Source organism: Bos indicus x Bos taurus, chromosome 1 (assembly GCF_003369695.1).
Source record: "Bos indicus x Bos taurus breed Angus x Brahman F1 hybrid chromosome 1, Bos_hybrid_MaternalHap_v2.0, whole genome shotgun sequence".
NCBI lineage: Eukaryota > Metazoa > Chordata > Mammalia > Artiodactyla > Bovidae > Bos > Bos indicus x Bos taurus.
Window position 1 is genome coordinate 98635822 of NC_040076.1, and position 24678 is coordinate 98660499.

Sequence of the window (24678 nt, forward strand, 5' to 3'; positions counted from 1 at the left end):
CCTTTGAAAAAGGAGGTATTCCAATGAATGGTATAGTCAGCATAACTGCAGAGTAACCAAGCTTGGAGAGGGGATTTCCCCCATCTCAGGAGGTTCCCTGCCTGGTAGTCTGACCTGCTGAAGAAACTACTGAGATGATCTTATATACTTCAAGCCAACACCATGCCTTACCATTCACCCAGTGATTTCAGCACCCCTAACCCAGACAAATACTCTCAGGAGAGGGCCTCAGCCATGAAGAAGCAGAGTCCCTCTCAATGCCATACTTCATCAGCCCGAACACAAGGATGTTAGAGTTCTGGCCTCTCCGCTCATCCACAGCTTCAGACCATACTTCTTGAGAGAATACTCAGCTTATGGCCCATGCCAGACACAGAAAATACTGAGGGAAATCTGATGAATTAATGAGGGGTTACTTTAATCTAACACTCCATCCTCTCCCCTATCCTGGTTCTTTCTTAACAAATATAAAATGCTTCAGATTCATCCATGCTTCCCTGATGGTTCAAATGGTAAAGAATATGCCTGCAATGCAGGAGACCTGGTTTGATCCCTCGGTTGGGAAGACCCCCTGCAGAAGGGAATGGCTATCCAATCAAGTATTCTTACCTGGAGAATTCCATGGACAGAAGAGCCTGTTGGGCTACAGTCTATTGGGTTGCAAAGAGTTGGACATTACTGAGCAACTAAGATGTTCACCCACACTTTATTTTATTTTATTTTTTCACCCACACTTTAAAACACCACAAATCACTTCTCCATTTCCCCCCTGACCACCATCCTAACTCTTTGGCTTCAATCAAGCCCCTTGGAAAAACGGTCTCCACTTGCTCACTCCGCTCTCACCCTCTGTTCATTCCTCAGACCAAGATCAGGAACTGGGCCCCAACCCACCAAAGCCACCAGTAAACTCTTGGAACAAAACACAAAGGACACTTCCTAGCTCTTATGTGGCTTGTCTTTCTTGTAACATTAATACAACTCATCTTCTTTCTGCGTGCGTGCTAAGTCACTTTAGTCACGTCCGTGTTCAGCTTGTGACCCCATGGGCTGTAGCCCTCCAGGCTCCTCTGTCCATGGGATCCTCCAGGCAAAAATACTGGAGTGGGTTGCCATGCCCTCCTCCAAGGAATCTTCCCAACCCAGATGTCGAACCACATCTCTTATGTCTCCTGCATTTGTAGGCAGTTCTTTACCACCAGTACCACCTGGGACGCTCATCTTCCTTCTCACCTCATCTTCTTTCTGGCCTTCCTTAAGTTTTATGAGGCCCCCACCCATGGATGTCCTTCTCTACCCTTTTGACAGTACCTGTTCTGTCTTCTTCGCTCATTCATTTTTTTTTTTTTTTTTTGGACCAAATTTCTCTTAATCATTATAGAGCAAAGCTACATCTATCATTTTTTTAAACTACAAGCCCATCCTACTACATATATTTTAATATATAAACGCACTTTATGATTCAAACTACCCATAACCGAAATATGTGTCATCTCCACATTATGGATGAGGAAACTAAAGGACATACATTAGGTAACTTTCCCTGGTAACTGGTGGAAGTAGTATTTGGACCCAGACAGCAGAGAATACACCCTTATTCTCTGCTGATTCTTTCAATGGTGGTGGTCCTCAAAGATCCCTCTGAATCCACAGATACTTCCTGAGTGACTCTACTCTGCTCCCTGGTTTCATGCTGGTATTCCCAGTGTATTTCACAGCTTCCTCTCATCTCAAGACAGTACACATCCAGCTGCCAGCTGAGCACATTCTAAACAAACTCATCACCTTCAACCTGTCCTCTCAATCTGCTTCATTCTGCGCACTGTTCCCTTGCAGAATGTACCCAATCACTTAGCCTGGAGATGATGATGTCATCCTATTTCCCACCCACTCCCTTGCCTCCCACATCCAACAATCAGCAAGTTCATCAATTCAACTACTTTTTCACCTTAGTTCAGATTCTGATCATTTCGTATCACTACCACGGAGAGCTTCTTCATACAACTGCCAGAGTGATTTCTCAGAACCACAGCTATTCTTCTCAAGACTCCACTGACAATATCTTCAAAGACTCTCAGGATAAAATTCCAACTGCTCAGCGCAGCATACAATGCCTCTTTGATAGGCAGTGGTCATGTCTCAAGCTTTGTTCCACCTTAAATTCTAATCTCCATGATTCTAAACACAGCCTGTTTGTTCTCTAGTCCCCAAAACCTTTTATACATGGCAGTCCCTCTATCTGAAACATACTTCATCACACCCCTTCCCCTCACCACTCACCTATCTTCCTTCTCTCAGGCCACTTGTCTCCATAGGCATCTCTATGGCCAAAGAACCTTGCCCATGTGCTCCTATAGCCCTCTAAGCTCACTTCTTTCTCTGCACCTGTTATACTAAATAGTAATAATCTTTTTGGTTTATTTTCATCATCAGAATGGACTTCTCTGAGTATAGAGGACATATCCTATACCTCTTTGCATTAAATAAGCATCTAACATAGGACCCACACAAAGCATATGCTCAATAAATCTTTGTCAAAGTGAAAGTGAAGTCGCTCAGTCATGTCCAACTCTTTGTGACCCCATGGACTGTAGCCTACCATGCTCCTCTGTCCGTGGGATTATCCAGGCAAGAATACTGGAGTGGGTTGCCATTTCCTTCTCCAAAGGAAACAGCAAATGAAAACACAGCTTTTGAAAGTTGGCCCTGCCCCTCCCCCTGACTTAAGTAGGCTGATGGATACAAAGCTGACTACATTTCAAGTGAAAGAAGCAGATGGCTTTAAATCACATCAGCTCCAGCCAGGGAATATATACTCTTCCTTTCAAAACACTCTTAAATTATCACTCTCATTATTGATCCTTTTTTCTTTACTGAAAAAAAAAATTACTTTAAAAGGTTTAATCTAAATAGAGGAGAACAATGAGAGCCCTGTAGCATGAAGATAACTCAAGTACATCAGTGGTTCATTGATACAGCATAATTAAGAAATGAACTGATTCACATGAAATAGTTTTCTGGATTAATATTCATTTTTCCTTAAAGCATTAAATAAATGTTTCTTGGGTTTTTTTTTTAATCCTTTCTGGAAGAAAATCATTCTCAAATATATTAGATACCTCTCTACTTTCATAATCAAAGAACATTTTAAGAAGTGCTCACAAGATAATAAGTGAAGGCAATAATAGAAAGTATTTTGTTACATAAACATATATATTTACATCAATATTTATATTTGTATTTATATTGTGTAACTCTTTCAAAATGTTAACAATGGAAATCTCTGGTTGTGAGTTTATGACAGATGTTTATTTTGTTACCACATCTGGATATTCTATCTTTCCACATTAAAATGTATATATTATATAATAAAACTGCTGCCGCTCCTAAGTCACTTCAGTCATGTCCGAGTCTGTGTGACCCCATAGACGGCAGCCCACCAGGCTCCCCCGTCCCTGGGATTCTCCAGGCAAGAACACTGGAGTGGGTTGCCATTTCCTTCTCCAATGCATGAAAGTGAAAAGTGAAAGTGAAGTCGCTCAGTCGTGTCCAACCCTCAGCGACCCCATGGACTGCAGCCTACCAGGCTCCTCCATCCGTGGGATTTTCCAGGCAAGAGAACTGGAGTGGGGTGCCATTGCCTTCTCCGATATAATAAAGCTAGAGATCTGTAAATAAAACTAGGACTATATTGAACTTAACATGCTATTGACAAAATAAATCTACCATGATCAAGTTCCCTATTTACTCATGGGTACACAGTAAAGTAAACATGATGCCTTATCTAACCAATCCAGAATATAATGCTTTCAGAGATTTTGAGAATATAGTTTTTTTCAGGTCCTCTTACTATCAGTCTAAAACTGTATATTCTTTTCTTGCTATTGATTCTGACTTCCAGAAGTCCTCTTTTCTTCTTTTCAAATATGTTATTTGTAAGTCTGCTAAAGTCATTTGAAAAATAGAGTGCTCATTTCTTGGGAACCTGAAGTTTAAAATCCAGCATTTTCTGAATAGAGATTCTGTGACATCCATTTGCACTTTCTATTTACTGTAACAGTTAAGTGTATGTTGGGCTTTGGAATATAGTTCAGCTTCCAGCTCCAGAATAACTAGCTATGTGACCTTAGATGAGCTACTCAACTTTTTTGAGCCTCAGTTTTCTATTCTGTAACTTGGGAGAGCAATATAATTGCACCATTTTTGTAAAGATTAAATGAGATGATGAGGTAAAGAACCCACAGAGTTTAAAACAATAGCAAGTACACAATATAGGTTAGCTATTATTATTAATAGCTAATTTATATTGGGTTCCTAGTGGTTCAGACAGTAAAGAATCTGCCTGCAATGCTGGACACCCCACTTTGATCCCTGGGTTGGGAAGATCCCCTGCAGAAAGGAATGGCTACCCACTCCAGTATTCTCACCTGGGACATCCCATGGACAGAGGAGCCTGGCAAGCTACAGTCCACGGGACCACAAGAGAGTCATACACGACTGAGTAACTAACACTTAACACTGTAATTCATGTTACTACTATTATTTACCTCTGATTCTCAGTGATTTTCCAGGTAGAAAGGCTGACAGAAAATTAAGTTCTAGGTAAGCAAAATATTTCTACCTGTATCAACTGGTTACAGAAATAAGAATCATGCCAAGGTGACTGCAGCCATGAAATTAAAAAACGCTTACTCCTTGGAAGAAGGGTTATGACCAACCTAGATAGCATATTGAAAAACAGAGACATTACTTTGCCAACAAAGGTCCGTCTAGTCAAGGCTATGGTTTTTCCAGTGGTCATGTATGGATGTGAGAGTTGGACTGTGAAGAAAGCTGAGCGCTGAAGAATTGATGCTTTTGAACTGTGGTGTTGGAGAAGACTCTTGAGAGTCCCTTGGACTTCAAGGAGATCCAACCAGTCCATTCTGAAGGAGATCAGTTCTGGGTGTTCTTTGGAAGGAATGATGCTAAAGCTGAAACTCCAGTACTTTGGCCACCTCATGTGAAGAGTTGACTCATTGGAAAAGACTCTGATGCTGGGAGGGATTGGGGGCAGGAGGAGAAGGGGACGACAGAGGATGAGATGGCTGGATGGCATCACTGACTCGATGGACGTGAGTCTGAGTGAACTCTGGGAGTTGGTGATGGATAGGGAGGCCTGGCGTGTCGCGATTCATGGGGTCACAGAGTCGGACATGACTGAGTGACTGAACGGAACTGAACTGAAAAGCCAAGGCAGGTTAATCTCACCCTTTGGAGTAAGAACAAAGGTCATAAATTTGTTAAGGTAATTTAGCAATTTAGAGTTAGTAAATTAAATGTAAAACTCTAGGTCTGAAGAAGCCATGTTTATGGCCTACTTGTTTCTAAACATGCTTATGTCCATTAACTATGAACCAGATTACAAGATTGGAGCCCATGTGGTAAAGCTACCTATTCCCCCCTGCTCTGGGATGCTTCCAAAACCTTTAAGCAGAGGACATTTGCCTGTATATTTTTTAGTCTTTTTTTTGGACCATCACTGGAATAAATCATAGCAACCCAGATAGAGAGCACACAATGATGTGTTTTTAATGAAAAATACAAATGAACCATAAAAGTTCTTACCAGAAATAATTCAGTGGTACTGGTGGCCATAACAATAGTCTTACAAAGTTGCCTTCAAGTGGCTCTGGCCAGAAATATATGTCAAGTCAGAAAACTATTTCCAAAGCAAGTTGAATTTTTTGAAGTATCTATCCAAATAAAAAAGTAATAGATGTTCATTATAGAAAAGTTGGCAAAAACTGAGAACTATAGATGAGGGGATTACAAATTATCCATAATTCACCACCAAGAGATAAACACTATTAAAACATTTTGATGCATTTCCCTCCTTTTGTGCTTATTGTCTTTATATTTATTCATTTCTATATAAAACCATGCTGTTACAGACATTTGTATCCTGCTTCCTTTTTGACTTATTATAATATAAGCATTTTACAGAGCATTAAAATTCTTTGTAAACATCGTTTTTAATAGCTGCATAAATGTTCCATCGTAAGGATATACCATAATTTATGTACTGTTCCTCACGGTTGGACGTTGAGGCCATTTCCAATTTTTTTGCTAACACACAGAAATTTTAAAGATGGTTTTCAAGAAAAAACCAGTTTTATTTCGTGGGCAAATGAAGTACCCAATGAAACAGACAGTGATGATATGTTCGTGTAATAGATTCACCGCCAGCCTCAGGTTCGATCAGAATAGGCATTTATCTTTCCTTCAAGCAATAATTCATTTTAATTCAGACTTTCCCTTAGTACCTGCTTCCTCACAAATGTTTTCCATCTCTCACAACTGCAAAGACTCAGCCATAAAGCTCACTTTTTTGACAGGTGGCATTTAATTTGTCTGTAGGTCAAAAGCCATACTATCTCTTGTTGCCACACTGAACAGAGGCAGGAAGTGTCACCTGCAGTCCTACCCATGTGTAATCCTCCTCCTTTGTGAGACAATTTACTTCTTCTTCATGTTCAATTCTTGGCCAGTCTGTCAGATGTTAAAGTGCCTTGCTTGGGCTTCTGGGGTCCTTTAAAATTAACTTTTGCTTCTGGGCCATTCGGCTTTCTTCAAGAGTCTGTCTCCATGGGGACCAGAACGCCATACCAAGGGACTCCATCACACCTTAAGAGGATTCTTATTTTCTTCAGAACAGGCCTCTTTCCTGCTATGCTAGAGAGTCAAGTCAGAAACATAAATGCCCCACCTGTGCTACCTGATGAAGAGCTTAAACCCTGAGGTAACTGAAGTAGTCACAGCAAGAAGCAAAGCCTTGGGGAGGCCATTAATAATGCAACATGTGGTCATGTGGATTCCATGTACAAAAGAGAATATCATAAGCATATTTAATATGAAATGGAAGGACTACAGCAAAGTGAGTTAGGAATTTCGACTGACTCTTTTTGGAAACTAATAGCTTACCAGACTCTAAACAGATATGGCGCTATCACAGATATAATCTAAAAACTGTAACGGCTTGTTGGAGTCAAAATAAGGACTTCACAACACAAAATAAAATGTATGAAGACAGTGAAATAGGAAAGTTTGTGAAGCAGAGGGGAGCAAAAGACTTCAAAGTCTACTTGTATTAACATTAATCTGGTACTAGGGGGTCCCTCAGACTGAGCCTAACCAGACTGCCTTACCCTTCAAAAGACCAGTTTACCCTCTGGAATTAGACATCAGAAATAGTAACCAAGAGTAGGACCAAAAAAGTTTTATCCTTTCTGCACAGAGAATGAAATTGAAATGAATAAAATATCTAAATTTTAGAAATGAGAGGGTTTTTGGCCTTATCGTAATCCCTAAATAATGATTTTTCAACATTAGAGGCATAGTATAACTGCAGTGTTTATTGTTCAGATGAAATAAAATGAAACAATACAGGAAACCCTTGCCACGTCGCCTGGCAGGAAGATCCTGGTCAATGGATGGCACTGATTCTGCTACTTTCATACAGAAGCAATGGGCTTCAAAGAACGACAACAGAACTCATTTTCACCCATTACCCTTAAGGGACTATCTAATCTCTATTTCCCAATTATTAAAATGAGAACATTTTTAAATGATAAAATCTGCTATATATATATTTTTTACTTTTGACAAGGTATATTATAAAATGTTGGGATTTCATATAAAAACATCCATTAATATTGATAATGGTCTTTTTTATCTTGATGGACACAAGAAGCTAAAACTTCCTTCTTTACACAAACCAACCTCCAGAATGTAAACAAACAAAAATAGGTATTCCTTTGCTAAAAGGCAATTCCGCATTTTATAAAAGAATGGTCTAAACATTCTAAAAAACGAATGTCTAAAAATTTACTCTGTGAAAATCAGCATGTTCTTCAAATATCTTATTTACCCATACTGGTTAGAATTCCTTGGGGCCCAATTGCTTTGGAGTTCAGAATTTTTCAAATTTTAGAAAGACAATATGGCACATATGTGCCCAGAAGTGTCTATAGTCACACCCTAACCAAATCCATTAACGTTTACTTAAAGAAACAAGAATTTTCATATTGAATAAAATAAATTCTATAATTAGACTCACATCAGATAAGTATAGATTTCCCCACCAAATTAATTTGTCACAAATAGCAACAATGAAAAGTACCTGCCAGTATTTAGAGCTTTTGGGATTTCAAAATTAAGAATAAGGGATTGTGAAACGATTTTTGATTTGAACACACACAGTCAAATCAGTCCAGTGTGTAAATTTAAAATGGGTCATTTAAGAAATAAAAAGGGTAGCTTATGTGCTGATATCATGGAGACAAAAAGCTACTTGAAATAGAAATACCTTTTATGAAAACTGTAAGACACAAAAGAATTGGTGAATCTGAAGCATGTACCTTCCAAAGCAAAAGAACTTCAAGAGTTGCTCGTGCACATCAGGCCTGCAAAAGCACCACAATGACATAAGATTTCCTAAAATCTACTCTGGTCATTATTTACTACCACTAACCAAAATCTTCCGGCAATGAGTCTGAAACTATTTTTCGAAGGCAAAAAAGAGTGCTTGGAAACCGAATACACAGTGCAGGCGAAGCCCACAGGAGACACACCCAGAAACTGACAATCACACATAGGTTTATAAACACACAAAAATTACATGGTAAAAAGAATACAAGAACCATGCTCCCTCTTATTACTGCTTTTGTATAATCTGTACCCTAATATCACTGCCAAATCCCAGGATTAAGAACAGATCCTTAGCACCCCCAAATAATAATTTATAGTGAGACGATCTTGGATCTTCCTAGTTTTTAGTGCACTTTGATGGTATAAGGCTGCTGGATCATTTTGATGTAAGACTTTATATCTCGCCATCTCAGTTTTCCCTTAGAAAATAAAATTATGATATCTCTCTAAGCAAATGAGCATGTTTCATTATAGCCAGAAACATTCTTTAGAGAAAAAGGATCCTTTAAACTACTAAGTGGAGAAGGAAATGGCTACCCATGCCAGTATTCTTACCTGGAGAATCCCAGAGGAGCCTGGAGGGTTACCGTCCACGGGGTCACAAAGAATGGGACACGACTGAGCAACTAAATAACAACACAAACTACCATCACGCCTTGTCAAGGAGGGCTTAACATAGAATGAAGTCAAAGGGCAAAAATAGTGTCTTACACAGACATTTCCCTACATTTAAGTGACCAATGTTAAATAATTGTACATAACAATTATTTGGAACAGATTGGAATTATTCCAACAGATTGGAATATATTTAAAGGCTGATCAATCCTTGAAGAACATGTATCTCTTGGAACATGTGTTGTAACAGATACATGAGAAACTAGAGACCAGAGAGGTTACCAGTCTCACTGAGCTAACTTGTAGCACAGCCAGAACAAGAGCTCCAAAGCTTACAAATAATATAAGTTTGGGGTACATTTTTATCAACAAGGGAGCAATAGAGGGGACACAGAAACATGGGTTGAAGGTTAATTATCAGTGACTAGTTTAAATTCAACAAACAATTATTGGGCTCACACTTTGTCCACAATGCAGTTAAAATCTAGCTACAGAATTAACATGAGCAACTAAATAAAAATTGACAGAAGGTGCTCAACAGGACTTTAGCAGAGAGACCCTGGGATTCAGATGAGGGAGAAGCAGAGAGTTTTCTGGTGGGATTGAAATGGGGAGATACAACAACTTACTGGGAGCATATCTGGCCACTACAAAGAATCCCTCAGTTGTACAGTGAGCCAAAAATATATTTAGAACTTTTACAACGATCGCTGGGTCATTAGAGGAGACTATGAACTCCCTGGTCCCTTAAATTTTAATGAAACTGAGCCCTATTAAAGGTGGCACTTTGAGCAAGTTTAGCTGTGAAACAATTAAAATGTTAATGGGGTTTCTACTGTAAATAGATTTATGAAAGGGAATGCTGACTGAGTCGTTTCCTGGCCCTAACTTGTTACTGTCAGTTGAATTCAAGCAAGATGTGCTTTACAAGAGATGTAAGGCATACCTTTCAATAGCTGCTGCCTGTTGTGTTCCCTATTTCAAAATTCATTTCATATTGCATATAACATGCCTAAAGCCCAGTACAAATACTATTCTGTTATCACATAATTGGCCAGTGTGTATCGCTGTGTCTTGAGTTTCTACTTGTTTTATTTTACATGTGGTATTTTAGTACACTGAAAGGAAAGCCGTGTTCATTTTTGCTCATCCCAATACAGAGAGAGTTCAAAAGTTCAAAAGATAAGAAGTGGTTCTCAGCATGAATAAACCGTGAAAGGCATTAGAAAATAAATTTTTGATGTCAAGATACATTCCCAGTTTATTCACACTGAGAAGAGTTTTCTTATCTTTGGGACTCTGTAAGCTGGGATAGACAAAATTTGTTTAAACTCCACAATACATAAAAAAGTAATACAATTTGACTGTTACTCTATTATCACACACTTGTCTATAAGTCAAACCCTTTACAATGTAACAAAAATTTGGAAGTACTGCAAATGAAGATTAGTGTTTTGAGCTCCAGAAAAAAAAAAAAAAAATCAAAATTAGGTTGCCTTTCTCCTGATACTGATCCGAATCTACTATGCTAAACCAGAAAAACAGTTTTCTTAATAATTCAGAGAAACCAAACCTCAAATCTCCTGGGACTGCCTCTTCTCTCAAGAGTCAAAGTCACTAAAGCTCAGAATTACTGTCAATTCTTAATTAACCATATCAGTGAGAAGAACACTTACCACCATTGAAACCTGTCTACTGAAGAGTGACAAAAAGCATTTCCCACATCATCAGTTGACAAGCCACATAATTTATACACCAGGAGCTGACTCTACAAACAGTTGGCTGGGAGAGCCTTTACTAATTCTAAACATGTTCTCATCATTATCACATGGTTTTCAAACAGATTTCTTTAAAAAAAAAATCTAGAGATCTTTGCATACCTATGAAAATTCAAATGTCAGTTCAGATTGCTGGGTCAGACAGTCAACTAACCCTGTGTGAGGGACCCAGAACTTAGCTGTGAAACAGATGACTTTGGTGCTGGGTCTTAAGAGATTGGCCTGGCAGAGACAAGGAGGCAGGACGTTCACTGAGAGTAAAGTATAGAGAGCACTGGGGGGCCCTGCAAGGGCATGAGGGGCGGGGGCAACGATGACAAACTGAGTCCAACACGAACTCAGACACCTCCAGCTGCTCTCCAGGAGTCTACACTTCTCGTCACCATGACCAAAAGTGATGGCTACCAGAGTTTTCTCAGCTAAAGAAGAACTAAACAAGGTTCTTCCCTTGGGTTTGTTGGGGGTAACTCTAAGTCAATTACTTTTCAGGGAGAAGGTAGTGGCACCCCACTCCAGTACTCTTGCCTGGAAAATCCCATGGATGGAGGAGCCTGGTAGGCTGCAGTCCATGGGATCACAAAGAGTCGGACATGACTGAGCGACTTCACTTTCACTTTTCACTTTCATGCATTGGAGAAGGAAATGGCAACCCACTCCAGTGTTTTTGCCTGGAAAATCTCAGGGACGGGGGAACCTGGTGGGCTGCCGTCTATGGAGTCGCACAGAGTCGGACACGACTGAAGCGACTTAGCAGCAGCAGCAACACCCTCCACTTTCCATACTCCTCTTTTATTTAAATTCCCTGACACGTCCCATGGCATTTACACTCCCTCCCTCTTTCCTTCTTCTCAGGCAGTTTCTTAATCTCCTCCTTGGGTCCTTTTTCATCAGTCCTCCTCATGTGTGTACCTGCTAAGTCGCTTCAGTCACGTCCAGCTCTGTGCGACCCTATGGACTGCAGCCCACCAGGCTTCTCCATTGATGAGATTCTCCAGGCAAGAACACTGGAGTGGGTTGCCATGCCATCCTCCAGGGGATCTTCCCAACCCAAGGATTGAACCCGGGTCTCTTACATCTACCTGCATTAGCAGGTAAGGCAAGTTCTTTACCACCGGTGCCACCTGGGAAGCTCTCCTCTCATATACCAAAGTACCCCAGGTTTCCTTCTTTAATAATCTTTTCTCCTCATTTTTTATACATACTTGTCTCCTGACACTTCAATACCCCAATATAGATCTAGCCCAGACCAATCTTCTGGTCTCAGACACTCCTGTGGAGCTTCCCCAGAAGGTCCCCATCTGAGAGCCCACAGATGCATTAAGTGCTGACAGGGTCACAGCAGAACTCACCTTCTTCTTCCCTTTCCTGTGTTTCTGATTTTCTCTATTACCCAGATGTCACCTTCTTTCTCTCTCCCTTTCCACCACACATTCACCAATTCCTTTGGAATCTATCCTTCCTTTCATCACCACCACTACTTCCTGTGTTTATGAGACTCACACCACTTCTCCTTCTACTACTGAAGCAATCTCCTCATTCGGCTCCCCACCTCTGGCCTCTTCCCTCTCAAGCCCATTCTTCATTCAATAAACACAAATCTGACTAGGTTCCTCCTCTGCTTTCAGTCTCTTCTTGGTTCCTGATTGGTGTACTGCGAAGTCCAAAGTTCTCACCTTGAGATTGTAAGACCCACCCTGAGTTAGTCCCTCTTAACTGCCTTAAACTCATCTTCTACTGTGGCTCCTTTTATACTCTCCCCTCCAGACATACCATTAAGAAAATGATTTATCAGTTCAGTTCAGTTCAGTCGCTCAGTAGTGTCCGACTCTTTGTGACCCCATGAATCACAGCACGCCAGGCCTCCCTGTCCATCACCAACTCCTGGAGTTCACTCAAACTCACATCCGTCAAGTCAGTGATGCCATCCAGCCATCTCATCCTCTGTCACCCCTTCTCCTCCTGCCCCCAATCCCTCCCAGCATCAGAGTCTTTTCCAATGAGTCAACTTTTCGCATGAGATGGCCAAAGCACTGGAGTTTCAGCTTTAGCATCAGTCCTTCCAAAGAACAGCCAGGACTGATCTCCTTTAGAATGGACTGGCTGGATCTCCTTGCAGTCCAAGGGACTCTCAAGAGTCTTCTCCAACACCACACTTCAAAAGCATCAATTCTTCGGCGCTCAGCCTTCTTCACAGTCCAACTCTCACATCCATACATGACCACAGGAAAAACCATAACCTTGACTAGACAGACCTTTGTTGGCAAAGTAATGTCTCTGCTTTTCAATATGCTATCTAGGTTGGTCATAACTTTCCTTCCAAGGAGTAAGCATCTTTTAATTTCATGGCTGCAGTCACCATCTGCAGTGATTTTGGAGCCCCCAAAAATAAAGTCTGCTACTGTTTCCACTGTTTCCCCATCTATTTGCCATGAAGTGATGGGACCAGATGCCATGATCTTAGTTTTCTGAATGTTGAGCTTTAAGCCAACTTTTTACTCTCCTCTTTCACTTTCATCAAGAGGCTTTTTAGTTCCTCTTCACTTTCTGCCATAAGGGTGGTGTCATCTGCATAGCTGAGGTTATTGATATTTCTCCCGGCAATCTTGATTCCAGCTTGTGCTTCTTCCAGCCCAGTGTTTCTCATGATGTACTCTGCTTATAAGTTAAATAAGCAGGGTAACAATATACAGCCTTGAGGTATTCCTTTTCCTATTTGGAACCAGTCTGTTTTTCCATGTCCAGTTCTAACTGTTGCTTCCTGACCTGCATATAGGTTTCTCAAGAGGCAGGTCAGGTGGTCTGGTATTCCCATCTCTTTCAGAATTTTCCACAGTTTATTGTGATCCACACAAAGGCTTTGGCATAGTCAATCAAGCAGATATAGATGTTTTTCTGGAACTCTCTTGCTTTTTCCATGATCCAGCGAATGTTGGAAATTTGATCTCTGGTTCCTCTGCCTTTTCTAAAACCAGCTTGAACATCTGGAAGTTCACGGTTCATGTATTGCTGAAGCCTGACTTGGAGAATTTTGAGCATTACTTTACTAGTGTGTGAGATGAGTGCAATTGTGTAGTAGTTTTAGCATTCATTGGCATTGCTTTTCTTTGGGATTGGAATGAACACTGACCTTTTCCTGTCCTGTGGCCACTGCTGAGTTTTCCAAATATGCTGGCATATTGAGTGCAGCACTTTCACAGCATCATCTTTGAGGAATTGATTTATGGTTTTTCCAAATGAGAAAAGACTCACTTCTTCCTGCACATGCTCTTCTCATCAACTAGAACCCCACCACCACTTTTGTCATCCATCTAACCTTTAGTCAGTGAATTAGCTTAAGAAAAATACACTCTTGAAAACCTACAACTGAAGCTCTGGATTCTTTCTTCCCTCTAGCTATGAGCTGCTCGATGACAGAGAATCAACTTATCCTCTTTGTATCCCCAAAGCCTAGCAAAACACTGGACAAGGAATAAACATTTGTTAAATGGATGTAACAAGAAATCAGCTACATACTAAGCAGCTGAGTTAATGATTTACTTTCAGCTTCAGTGGAGAGAAGACAGATACTTGGGATTTGAACATAGCCCCTGAGTCCACTCATTAAACCTCTGTGTTCCTCTAGTTCCAGAGTCTTCCCACCTATTGAAAAAGAAATGGAAACACAAGCGCTGAATTTAACAAGAGAACAAAACTAGATTTAAGCTTTAGCAAAGCTCATGCTGGTGAAATGGGGCAAGAAAATGTTGGAGGTGCTGGGACTCATTTCTTAACATAACTTGTGAAGAAGTTTTTGGGGCTTTTATTCTAGAAGGATTTTTGTATAGAAACAGCCTTGGAAGATTTAGAAGGTGTGTCCTTCCAGGGCTGAGGTCAGAGTTGTTTCCTGAGCAGGATAAGAAAGATGATGTCTCCCTCTAAGGCAAAAAGTTTAGCAAGGTTGCTAACATCCCCCTCATAATATTGGAGATTTTTATAAGGCCTGGGTTCCTCATCTGTGATTTAAACCCACTGTGTACACAGTATCCATTTGGGCCACTCCTCATTGCCTCATGGAACTGGTAGTGGGGTGACTGATGCAAACATGAAGCTTGAATTACCTGCTATGACCTGATTGATTAGTAAAGTCCTTTGTCTCTCATCCAGGAGTCTCATGTCTTCTGTCAGCAACTATGAACTCTGGCAGACTAACTTGTTACCCTGCAGGCAGAGTAAAATCTGAACACAAGAACACCTCATCACAGTTCTTGACGAGGAGAAAAGAACTAAAGGAAATTTTTTAAATTGTCCTATAAAAGTTTATGAAATTGAATAATACCAGAAAGATAAAATCTTGAATAGAGTGCAATAGTTAAAAGCACAGATTCTACAGTCAAACAATCCAGGTTCATAGCCTAGCTTTCAAAATTGTTAACTACATAAATTCTCCTGAGCTCCATAGCCTTATATGCAATTTCTCAGAAAACCATAACTTCTCTAGATCTCAATTTCCTCATTATAAAATATGGATACTAATATTCTGATAGGGTTGTTGTGAGGATGAAATGAATTAAAATATGGAAAGTACTTATATTGTTCTTGGCATTTAATAAGTGCTATTTAAGAATAATATTCTGATACTTGAACTTTACTCCATGGAAAAACAAAGTTTTTACAAAAGGAAATGATGTTACTAGGTCTTTGTTTGATGAAATTGTACATATAATAAAAACCAACTTTGATGAAATTGAATATATAATAAAAATAAAGAGGATCCAGAGAATATGAAGCAGAAGACCAACCAAGAGACAACCATAACAATCTAGGAGTAAAAACAGCATGGCTGGGCTTGAGTGTTGGCAATGGGAAAGAGAACTAATTCAAGAGATTTCATTGCTGGTGTTTCTAAAATTTAACACCTAATTCTAGTTATCCAATCATCATACGCAAAGGCTTGTTCATGATCATCTTACCTAAAGTTCATAATGTAACTACAAGATAAACTAGCAGAAAAGTGACAGATACAAGTTCAAATACGAAGGGAAAATAGATGAGTCAAGTACTTTGGAGGGAGAAAACGTTAGGGAGACAAATATAACTAGAGATGATCTAAGGACATTTTGAGTCTTGACCCCACAGTGATAATAAATCTATTATTAGAAATGCAACTTTGTAGCTCTGAAGAGAATGGGGCTAAATGTGCAGATCTAGGTTTCAACAGAATAGAACACATGGTAGGAGCCAGGGAAAGAAATAGATAAAGCAGGGAAAGTACAGAGTGGAAAGGGGATTAAAGATACAAGGTGAGAGAAAGCAGCAGCTAGTGCAGGAGAACTACAGATGAAATTGAGTGTACAAAGGAAACGCACAAGTGAAGAAGTGAAGTGGGAAACAGGAGTAGCCAGTAGAAAACTCACAGCAGAGTCAGTTCTGGAAACAAGGCAGCATCTTGAGAAGGAATTTTAGCAGAGGAGGCCAGATTGCAGTGGGTTAAATGATCAATGATAAAATCATTGATATGCATCAAAGAACTGTTCTTGAGAAATTAAAGGTGAAGGAGAGAAGAAACAAGGTCAATACAGATCCACATATAGTCACAAACATATCAGAAACACGGAACAGAGGGAGATGTAGACAGGAAGACAGGAAGACATGAATGCATGGGGGAGAGAGGCGAAAATAGCAGAAAGGAAACAGTTGGCAATAAAAGGAAGAAAAGAGATGACTAGTAAAGAACACTGTTCAAGGTAGGAAGTAGAACATGTAGGGAAGGAATTACCTTGAAAAATCCGGAAAGTTATTCCTACAAGATACACAAGAAAGAAGTAAAGAAACAGAAAAAAATATTGAGGACAGGAAGTTGAGGATTCCCTGCTGAGGACAGAGAGTCTGTCAAAATATTACATATTAAATAATGCAATGTCAATGTCATCAATAAAGGATGGGTTGAAGTTGGTTCCTAAAATTCCCTGGCAGAGGTGAGGTTCAGGTCCACTTGGGGCAATAGGAGAAAGAGTAAGCCACTGCTGAAAATAAGCAGGAGGGCCTGGGAGGATGGCAATTTGAAAGCCAAGGAAGCCTAGGAAGGAAAGGTCAAGGGGAGAGGGACCATATCAGGAAACACTGATCAGGAAGAAGGATCTGGAGTTACAGTGGGTTCAGAGCCCATCCCACCACTTCTCAGCTATGAAACCACAGCAAGTTACTTAATCTCTCCCTCTGTCTCAGTGTCCTCATCTGAAAAATAGAGATGACAGTATTCCCAACCTCAGAGGATTATTCTTAAATAATCCTTGCCCATGGAGGGTGTACATAGTCTTCTCTACCTCACTTTATTTTATGCTCACTTAGTATGACTGATCTCAACAAAAAAAAAAGAAAAGTATTTTTTAATTAATTTACACTGAGTAAATGACAGACCACAGGCCATGCTTAAATTATTTGTGAATTTAAAAGTGGACTGTTCTGTTCATAGCCCCAGACATCTCTAATTGGCTCAATTTCAGGCTTTATCAGAAGTGAAAAAAAAAACAAAACTAGAGCAAATAAAACAAATACCAACATGGTGTGTGTTTCACAAGACACCTCTGTCAATTTCCCTTCACGATTCTGGATTATTATATTTTCTTCCCTTTTTCTACTTCTAAATGTATTGATTGTTCAAAAAGCTAAATCTCTGCCACAATGACCACAAGTTTCTATATCATCTACAACAGGCTGAGGGGAAACAGTTCTACACATATGTGTTGGGGGTGGCGTTTGGGTGGGTAAGCTGTATTGTATCAGGCACATTTTGGATTTCTACATCAACCTGTATTGGAGACCTACATTAGGGGGAATGAATGTAAGTTGTCCTGATCCTCTGGAGGAAGAACTGGCTATCCACTCCAGTATTTCCACCTGGAAAATTCCATGGACAGAGGAGCCTGGCAGGCTACAGTCCATGGGGTCACATGATGAAATAGTTTAGGAGACTACTGAGTCACAAAGTGGCCATACCGTTCTAAAATCCCCACTAAGTGTCAGAGAATGCCCAGTACCTCAAGTCCCTGGAGCTTCAGCTGCTGGATCTGCCTTTATAGGCAGATCTGGCTTTATAGACATTCTGCCTGAATGGTATCTATCTGCAACACACCCATATTCACTACTTCCATCATGTTGTATCCAATACTTATGCAAGTGTTTACAAGACAGCATTACAAAGGATAAATTTTAATAGAGTGTATTACAGCCAGTCATTTTCCTTTGATGTCTCAAAGATCTGGAGTAGAGTTTATTTCCATCTATTTAATCCTTGAGAAAACATTTGCAGAGTACCATTAACATAAGTAAACGCTTCAATATCCCTTTATCAAAATGCCATCATCAGTTACAACTCTCCAATTCATAATGTACTTGCCAAGGCTGGCTTTCCCTATTCCACAATTCCCAGTTTAAGCCGAGCCCATTGTTTTAATACTTCAGTGTCTACAGCTATAAGAGAGCAGGAGAATTTCTTATGAAGAGTCTCGGTGAGGAAGAGAGAGATCAGATCTTCCTTGTGAGGAACAATCTTACCCACTGCAGGATGAAGCACACCAGCCCACCTCCATACCAAGCCCAAATGCGAATAGAACCCTATAGCTTTTACAACAGTCAAAAAAGCCCCACAGGTTCCCACTAGGTAGAAAATACCAGCTGCATTCCCATTGAGGAACCCCGGGCAGTGATTACAAAGAACTTCTTAGAAACACAGGCTGGGCTTGGGTGTTCTAAAAGGGATCATATTTGTTAAGAACTCCAACACTGGAATTCAAACTACCTGTATCCAAATCTCATGAATTCTTGGAGTGTGAATTTAACCTTACTATGTCTCTTTCTTCATCGTAAATGGAGATGATAACAGTGCCTTTCTTGTAGGGCTATATCCAGGATAAAATGAAATAATACATGTAGTTAGAAATTTGCCTGACATCTAACTAAGAATTCAAAAAAGACTCAGTATTCATTACCTGTGATTTCCAATGTTGAGTCACATAGTAAGTATACAGGCACTCTTTGTGGAATGATGATTTTATAAATCTGCCTAACCTTAGGAAACCAAAGGTTTGCTTAAAGTGATGACAAGGTCATCAGCAAGATCGATTATCATTAGAGTTGGAGGACCCATAAGTCATACGTTATATCTTTTGTTTCATTGATAGAATTTCCTTTGAAAATGAGCTTACCCATGGAAGAACATACCATAAATACAATTCTTTACTCTTAGGCTGACCATTATTAGCTGCACAGTCATTTCTTCTTTTCAGTTGTCATTCCAGCTCCAAAATCTGCTCAAGGACAAGATCAGCTACACAAAACTTTTACCTGTGTTAATGACCTATAAGTGCCAGTCAGTAGGATGGTGCCTTCTCATTAGTGGTCCTCATCTCATTAGAAGCCTGCTCTCACTGATAATGGACCTCAGAGGTCAATAAAAATCTCAGGAAGAATTCTCTTTAATTTAATAGATGGACAGGTGTGTGGAAGCCAAGTGCTTTGTGTGGCTGTATTCCACATGCCTACAACAATTGCAAAGGCATCTGCAGAAAACTAGCACTAAATCCCAACATGGTTCCTGCTGAAGAAACCATTAACTCTAATACCAGGGAGGACTAAATACAAATTTGATTGGATTTTTCCCATCCAGATTTCAGAAAGTACTAAGACTCATCAGAGTGATCTCAATAACTCCCAGACAGAGCATCTCTATTAAACACCCAAGAATTTATATTGGTTTTAATATCTGATCTCATCTCACCTGATAAATGAATGAGCTGCGGTAGCAGTGTCCTTTAAAAAAAAATGCAATGTCATCCTTCCAGACTTTTCAACAAAAGTACCAATACTGAAACATGAGGTAAAATATCTAAGCAATATAAAAAGTGATGTGGTATCTCTGTTCTTTTTCAGTGCCCCCCCCAAAAGGGATTATTCTACCTCATGTGCACGGGTAGCTACCTAATAAGTCAGCCAGGGTCCACTTTAATAACAGCACTTGTAAAAGTAAGAGAACAGCTAGCCAGCCAGCTAGCTAAAAAAGCAGTATCTAAAAAGTGGAGGCTTATCTATGCACAAGCTACCCAAAGTAAGATGTGTTTTCTGAAATAAACTGGAGAGGAAACGCCTATTCAAATAAACAGGACCCATCTTATCAATGCAAGAGAAATCACCTACCCAGAAATTTCTTGCATTTCTGCCAACATGTATTTACAAACTATGTAGACAAGGAGTTGTTCTGTGACACCACTGCACACTGGTCATGACTCAAGATTTATAGTTAGTGACATTCGCAGTAACCAGGTAGCAAATCGAATCTCACAGGAGAAGGATGAAATATGGAAATGTAAAGTGAATCCAAAAATAGTATTTTTCTGACAAGAAAAATTCAAGACCCAGAAAGGTACAGATGGCTTTGTGTACTCATCTAAACCATTTTTCCACTATAAAGCATTCACATTTCAGAAAATCAAAGATGAAGCGAAGAAGTGGCAAAGACACTAAGGTGTATTCATAACCGCTTAAGAGTAGAAAGGAAAAGCAGAGTTAGATTTGGCTTCTCTCTCAGACAGTTGATGGTGATCCATCCCCCTGAGAAGACAGAATTCCGGGGCAAACTTCTCCAGCTAGTCAGGGCGATAGGGCAATTGGTTAAGATTCACACCTGCCCTGAGCTTCAGGCAACACTTGCCACCGTGACCAAGAATGAGCATCTCCTGCCTCCTTCACTTTTGTTCTGGAAATGAAACCATGCCCCACCCGCAGAGGATGCATTATAATCATGTTGCTACTCTTTGGTTCTCTCCTAACCCCGCAAGCATCTAAGTGGCCGCGCACTCAGCCCTTAGCACACTCGCCTCCCCAGCTCCTCACTTTGGCGAAAGTCATTCGCCATCAAAGGGTTCGCCTCTCAACAAACCTGTGGAATAATCCACTCCTTCGGCCTCGGAGACACTTCTTTAAAAAAAAAAAAAAAAAAAAGACTGGATATTACATAAACTCTGGTCTCTAGGAAGGACATGTCAAGTAACGCACTGTTCAACAGGATTTCGTTCAAAACCCATTCAAAAAGTGGAACTTGTCATTAGGCAATTACTCTTCCAAAAAGGAAATTCACACACACACACACACACACACACACACACACACACACACACACACACACACCCCTAGGCAGAAATCCTGTCTGGCGCTGAGAAAGTAAGTCAGGTGGGAAGCACCCAGGTCCGGGTCTCTGCCCCGAGGACGCGCAGGGGACAGCGTTCCCGCCGCGCTCGGCCTGGGACAGCTCTCAGACCTCGCCCGGTGCCTGCCCGCCACTGCCGCCCTCCACCCTTACCCGGAGGAAACTGCTCCAGCCACAGGACCGCAGCAGGTTAGGAGTGGGCGGAGGTACACGGGGCCGACTCTCCTCACACATCCCGGAGCGCGCGGGCTACACTTACATGCCTGGCCGGAGCTGAAGGGCGCTGCCTGGCGGCCAGCCGGCGGCCACCCAAGCGCAGAAGCACCAGAGCCACAGTCGCCAGGTCATCTCCGCGGGGTGGAGCAGCTCCAGCCGCCACCCCGGCTGCGCGCCGCGCGCCACTCCGGCTCCGCAAGTCGGAGCCCCGTGCAGAAGTTGAGCTCGCAGGGCAGAAGTTGGTGTGCGGGGCTCGCGGGGCCGGCGAGATGCGTCTCCCTGCGGAGGGCGCGGCAGCAGCTCGGCCCCACTAGGCATCACCGACGACGAGGAGCTCGCGGGCGGAACGCCTGGGTGACGCTCGGGCCGCAGAGATGGGCGCCCTTGCTCCGACGGGAGCGACTGGAAACCTGCTAGCCCCGCGGCCCCGCAGCCCCCGCAGCCTCGGTGCCATGGAAACGCGCTCGCTGCTCGCCGGGCCCGGCCCCTCCGGAGCGCTTAAAGAGACAGTCCCGCTGCCACCTTGGCTAGACTAGCTGCTGAGCGGCCCTGCGCCCCTCGCCCTCCTCACTCCCTCCTCTCCACCCTGTGCTGCCCGGAGGAGGCGCGGAGCGCGGCAGGACGCTGGGGGCGCAATTAAAACGAGATTTAGGGGGCTCTGCTTAATCATCTCGCCTTACCCCGCTCCTTACCTCTTCCTGCCTACACATCCAAGACACACACCGAAACCTCGCCAAAGACACGAAGCGGTTCGAACCTCTCACAAACCAACCTGCTCAAAACCAAGCCAGATGTAATCTGCCACCAGTAGAGACTAAAGGAAAACTGACTTTTGATTCTCTCTCCGCTCCGAACGCGAGTCTCTGGAGTCTGTCAGAACACAGGCTAGGGACCGGAGGGAGGGGGGGGGGGTGCGGTATGTGTGTTTGAAGTGGGATCCGAACAGCAGTTGATTGAGTCAAATCTCCTGCCAAATTGACAGTTGCAGGACACCGTCGGCTCATCCAGAAATCCTCGTCACTCCAAATGGGATCATCGCCCTTCCTTTTATTTGGTCCCCATCTATCTCACCCATTTCAGGCACCAGAGTTATAAGGAGAAGGCAACCCTTTTCCAAACCTACCCCCACCTTTCCTTCACACCAGCTTCTCTTCCCCCAGATTTGCTGAAGAGCAGTCCATTGCGAGCCCCCAGAGCCCTTCCAGAAGGGAACAGCGTCTGCTCGGAACCGGAGGCTCCGGCTGCGGTGCTGGCCCGCCTGCCTGGGACGCACAGCCAAGCGCCGCGCGGTCGCCAGCAGCTCCGGCCCGAAGCGATGCCTCTGCCCGGCGCCAGCTGCTGTCTGGAAGGCCACAAACCTCTGGAGTCTGTTTCTAGAAAATAAAAATCTATGGTGCATTGTGCCCTCCAACAAGGACAGCCCGGCTCCGAAGCCACAATCTGCAGTTCACCGCTGCAGGAATCGGATCAATCTGCAGCGAGAGAACTTATTTCTCTGATTCCTAAACTTAACCAAAAGTGGCTCTCCAATGACTCATTCATAGTCAAGCATTTAAAGTGGTACCACCTGATTTCCTCGGTCCTACTAGTCTGAAAAAGATCTTCCCCAAATGGTGTTTGGGGCTTCCCTTTGCCCTTCATAGTTGACTTAACCATCTGGCTCTTCAATTCAGTTTTCTGAGCCTTTGTTCTCCCTTCTTTTCTTTCTGCTTTTTCTGCAACTAAAGAAGCAATTGGGCGTATACAGGAGAGACTGAGGAGCAAACTTCTGGGGTTTCCATGAAAAGAAAGAAAAAAATGAGGGTGGGATAGAACCATTCCACTCCTGAGTTATTTCACATTCTATGACTTTGTCCTCCTTGACTTGTGGCATTGGAATTCACACTATCTTGCAGTCTTTTCTATTTCTTTTAGACATATTCATATTTTTTACTTCTTTTATTGAAGTTTAACTTAAAGTGAAAAATCAAATATACAACTAGATGATTTCTCTATGTTTGACAGATGCCTTTAACAAACAGAATTTTGGGACAATTTGCACAATAGAAATCCTTATTTGAACCCCTTTACTTTATAAAACAGGGATTTGTTCTTTCTTTTTTGTTCCTAAATACTGGTTATGTATGAATCAAACCTTTTCCAATCACAGAGCAGACTTAGGGAAAGTGCTGACATCTGTTGTACAAGTGCATTGTCACTTGGCTAACTCTTAATTAGTTCTGATAATGGCTGCCCCCGCAAGGGTCGCTGAAACACATTGATAATTTTAACATCTATTTTTAACTCTTAGTTTTAACTTCTCCTAAACCTCTTTGTCACCTTTGTAACCAAGTAACAAAGTTGAACGCCTAATTTCACCTCCTCTTCTTCCTGTCCCTCTTCTAGTGAGGTGCTAATGAACAGAGAAATGACCAAAGGCAAGCAGGGCAGGGTGAGGGCAGAAAGGAAGAAAAGGAAACGTAATTCACAGTAATCATGACTCCTGAACTGTGTGTACTGACTACATAAGGTGAGACTTTTTCTTCCCTTCTCAATGTAAGTAGAGGTGAAAAGATTAATTCTTTCCATTGATTCAATTTCTAGTTTGTCTTTAGATGAAACCCAAAGAATTCAGGTTATTTCAATACAGTTTGATCTTAATTGTTTTAATGAAAATGTATAGCACACCCAAAGATGACAGTATAGATTAACTGTGCCCTGAAATTTCTGTGATTTGCTAAGCCTTTCTTTGCTTCTGGACTAGTTTTTACACTTCAGGGCTCTATCTTCAACTAATCTCATTCCCTCCTGGAGTGCACAAAGTTTCTAATCATTTTCTTTCTTTATGTTACAGAAGGCCTTGCATAAATAATAGACCTCCTTTATTACAAGGCTAAATTTTATGTAAGCCACAGCTGAAACCGAGAACTATTTTAAGAGCTAAAGAATAATGGGGAAATACAGAAATATATATAACTTATCTGATTGCATGGCTGTTTAGTAAAGGTCATGTTTAATTTGGGTAAGGGGGAAGTGAATCAGTAAATTGAAAATCCCAAATTAGGAGTTTCCTTTTATGCACCTTAATTTAAAGCCATGTTTATTATAGATGAACATTTAAAGCACTTTGGATGTGATGCTAAATGTGATTAGTGCATATTTCATAAAGTGAAATTGATTTCAAATGATTTTAGCATGGATAACAATATAGCCATGTAAGCAATTATCATTAAATGAAATATACTCTTCCAGCAAAAGGATTTAAAACTTTCTATGAACTGGGAAGCCCTAATTTGAACTCAGCTCTCCTTTTGCAATCTATTCATACAAGTTAAAAATAATTGGTGATTTGGTTTGATTAGTTGGCTATTTTATTCTGTGAAAAGAGGGTGAATTTTGAAACTTGTTGTTACAGTCATACGTAGTAAAAGAGCAAAGCAG

At 41.3% G+C, this 24678-nt stretch overlaps 1 protein-coding gene across 8 annotated transcripts in view; it reads right to left on the minus strand.

Moving 5' to 3' along the window:
• LOC113892654 (EGF-like and EMI domain-containing protein 1) overlaps window positions 1–22145 on the minus strand; it is a 687432-nt gene extending 665287 nt beyond the window's left edge. For all 8 annotated transcript variants that reach the window (XR_003511104.1, XM_027541793.1, XM_027541787.1 and 5 more), the window contains exon 1: window positions 21302–22145. Coding sequence is in view for 7 of the 8 variants with exons in the window: in XM_027541793.1 (XP_027397594.1) it covers window positions 21302–21576 (275 nt within the window). In the remaining variant the exon portion in view is untranslated. The remainder of the gene's footprint in view (window positions 1–21301) is intronic.
• Window positions 22146–24678: the final 2533 nt, after the last annotated feature.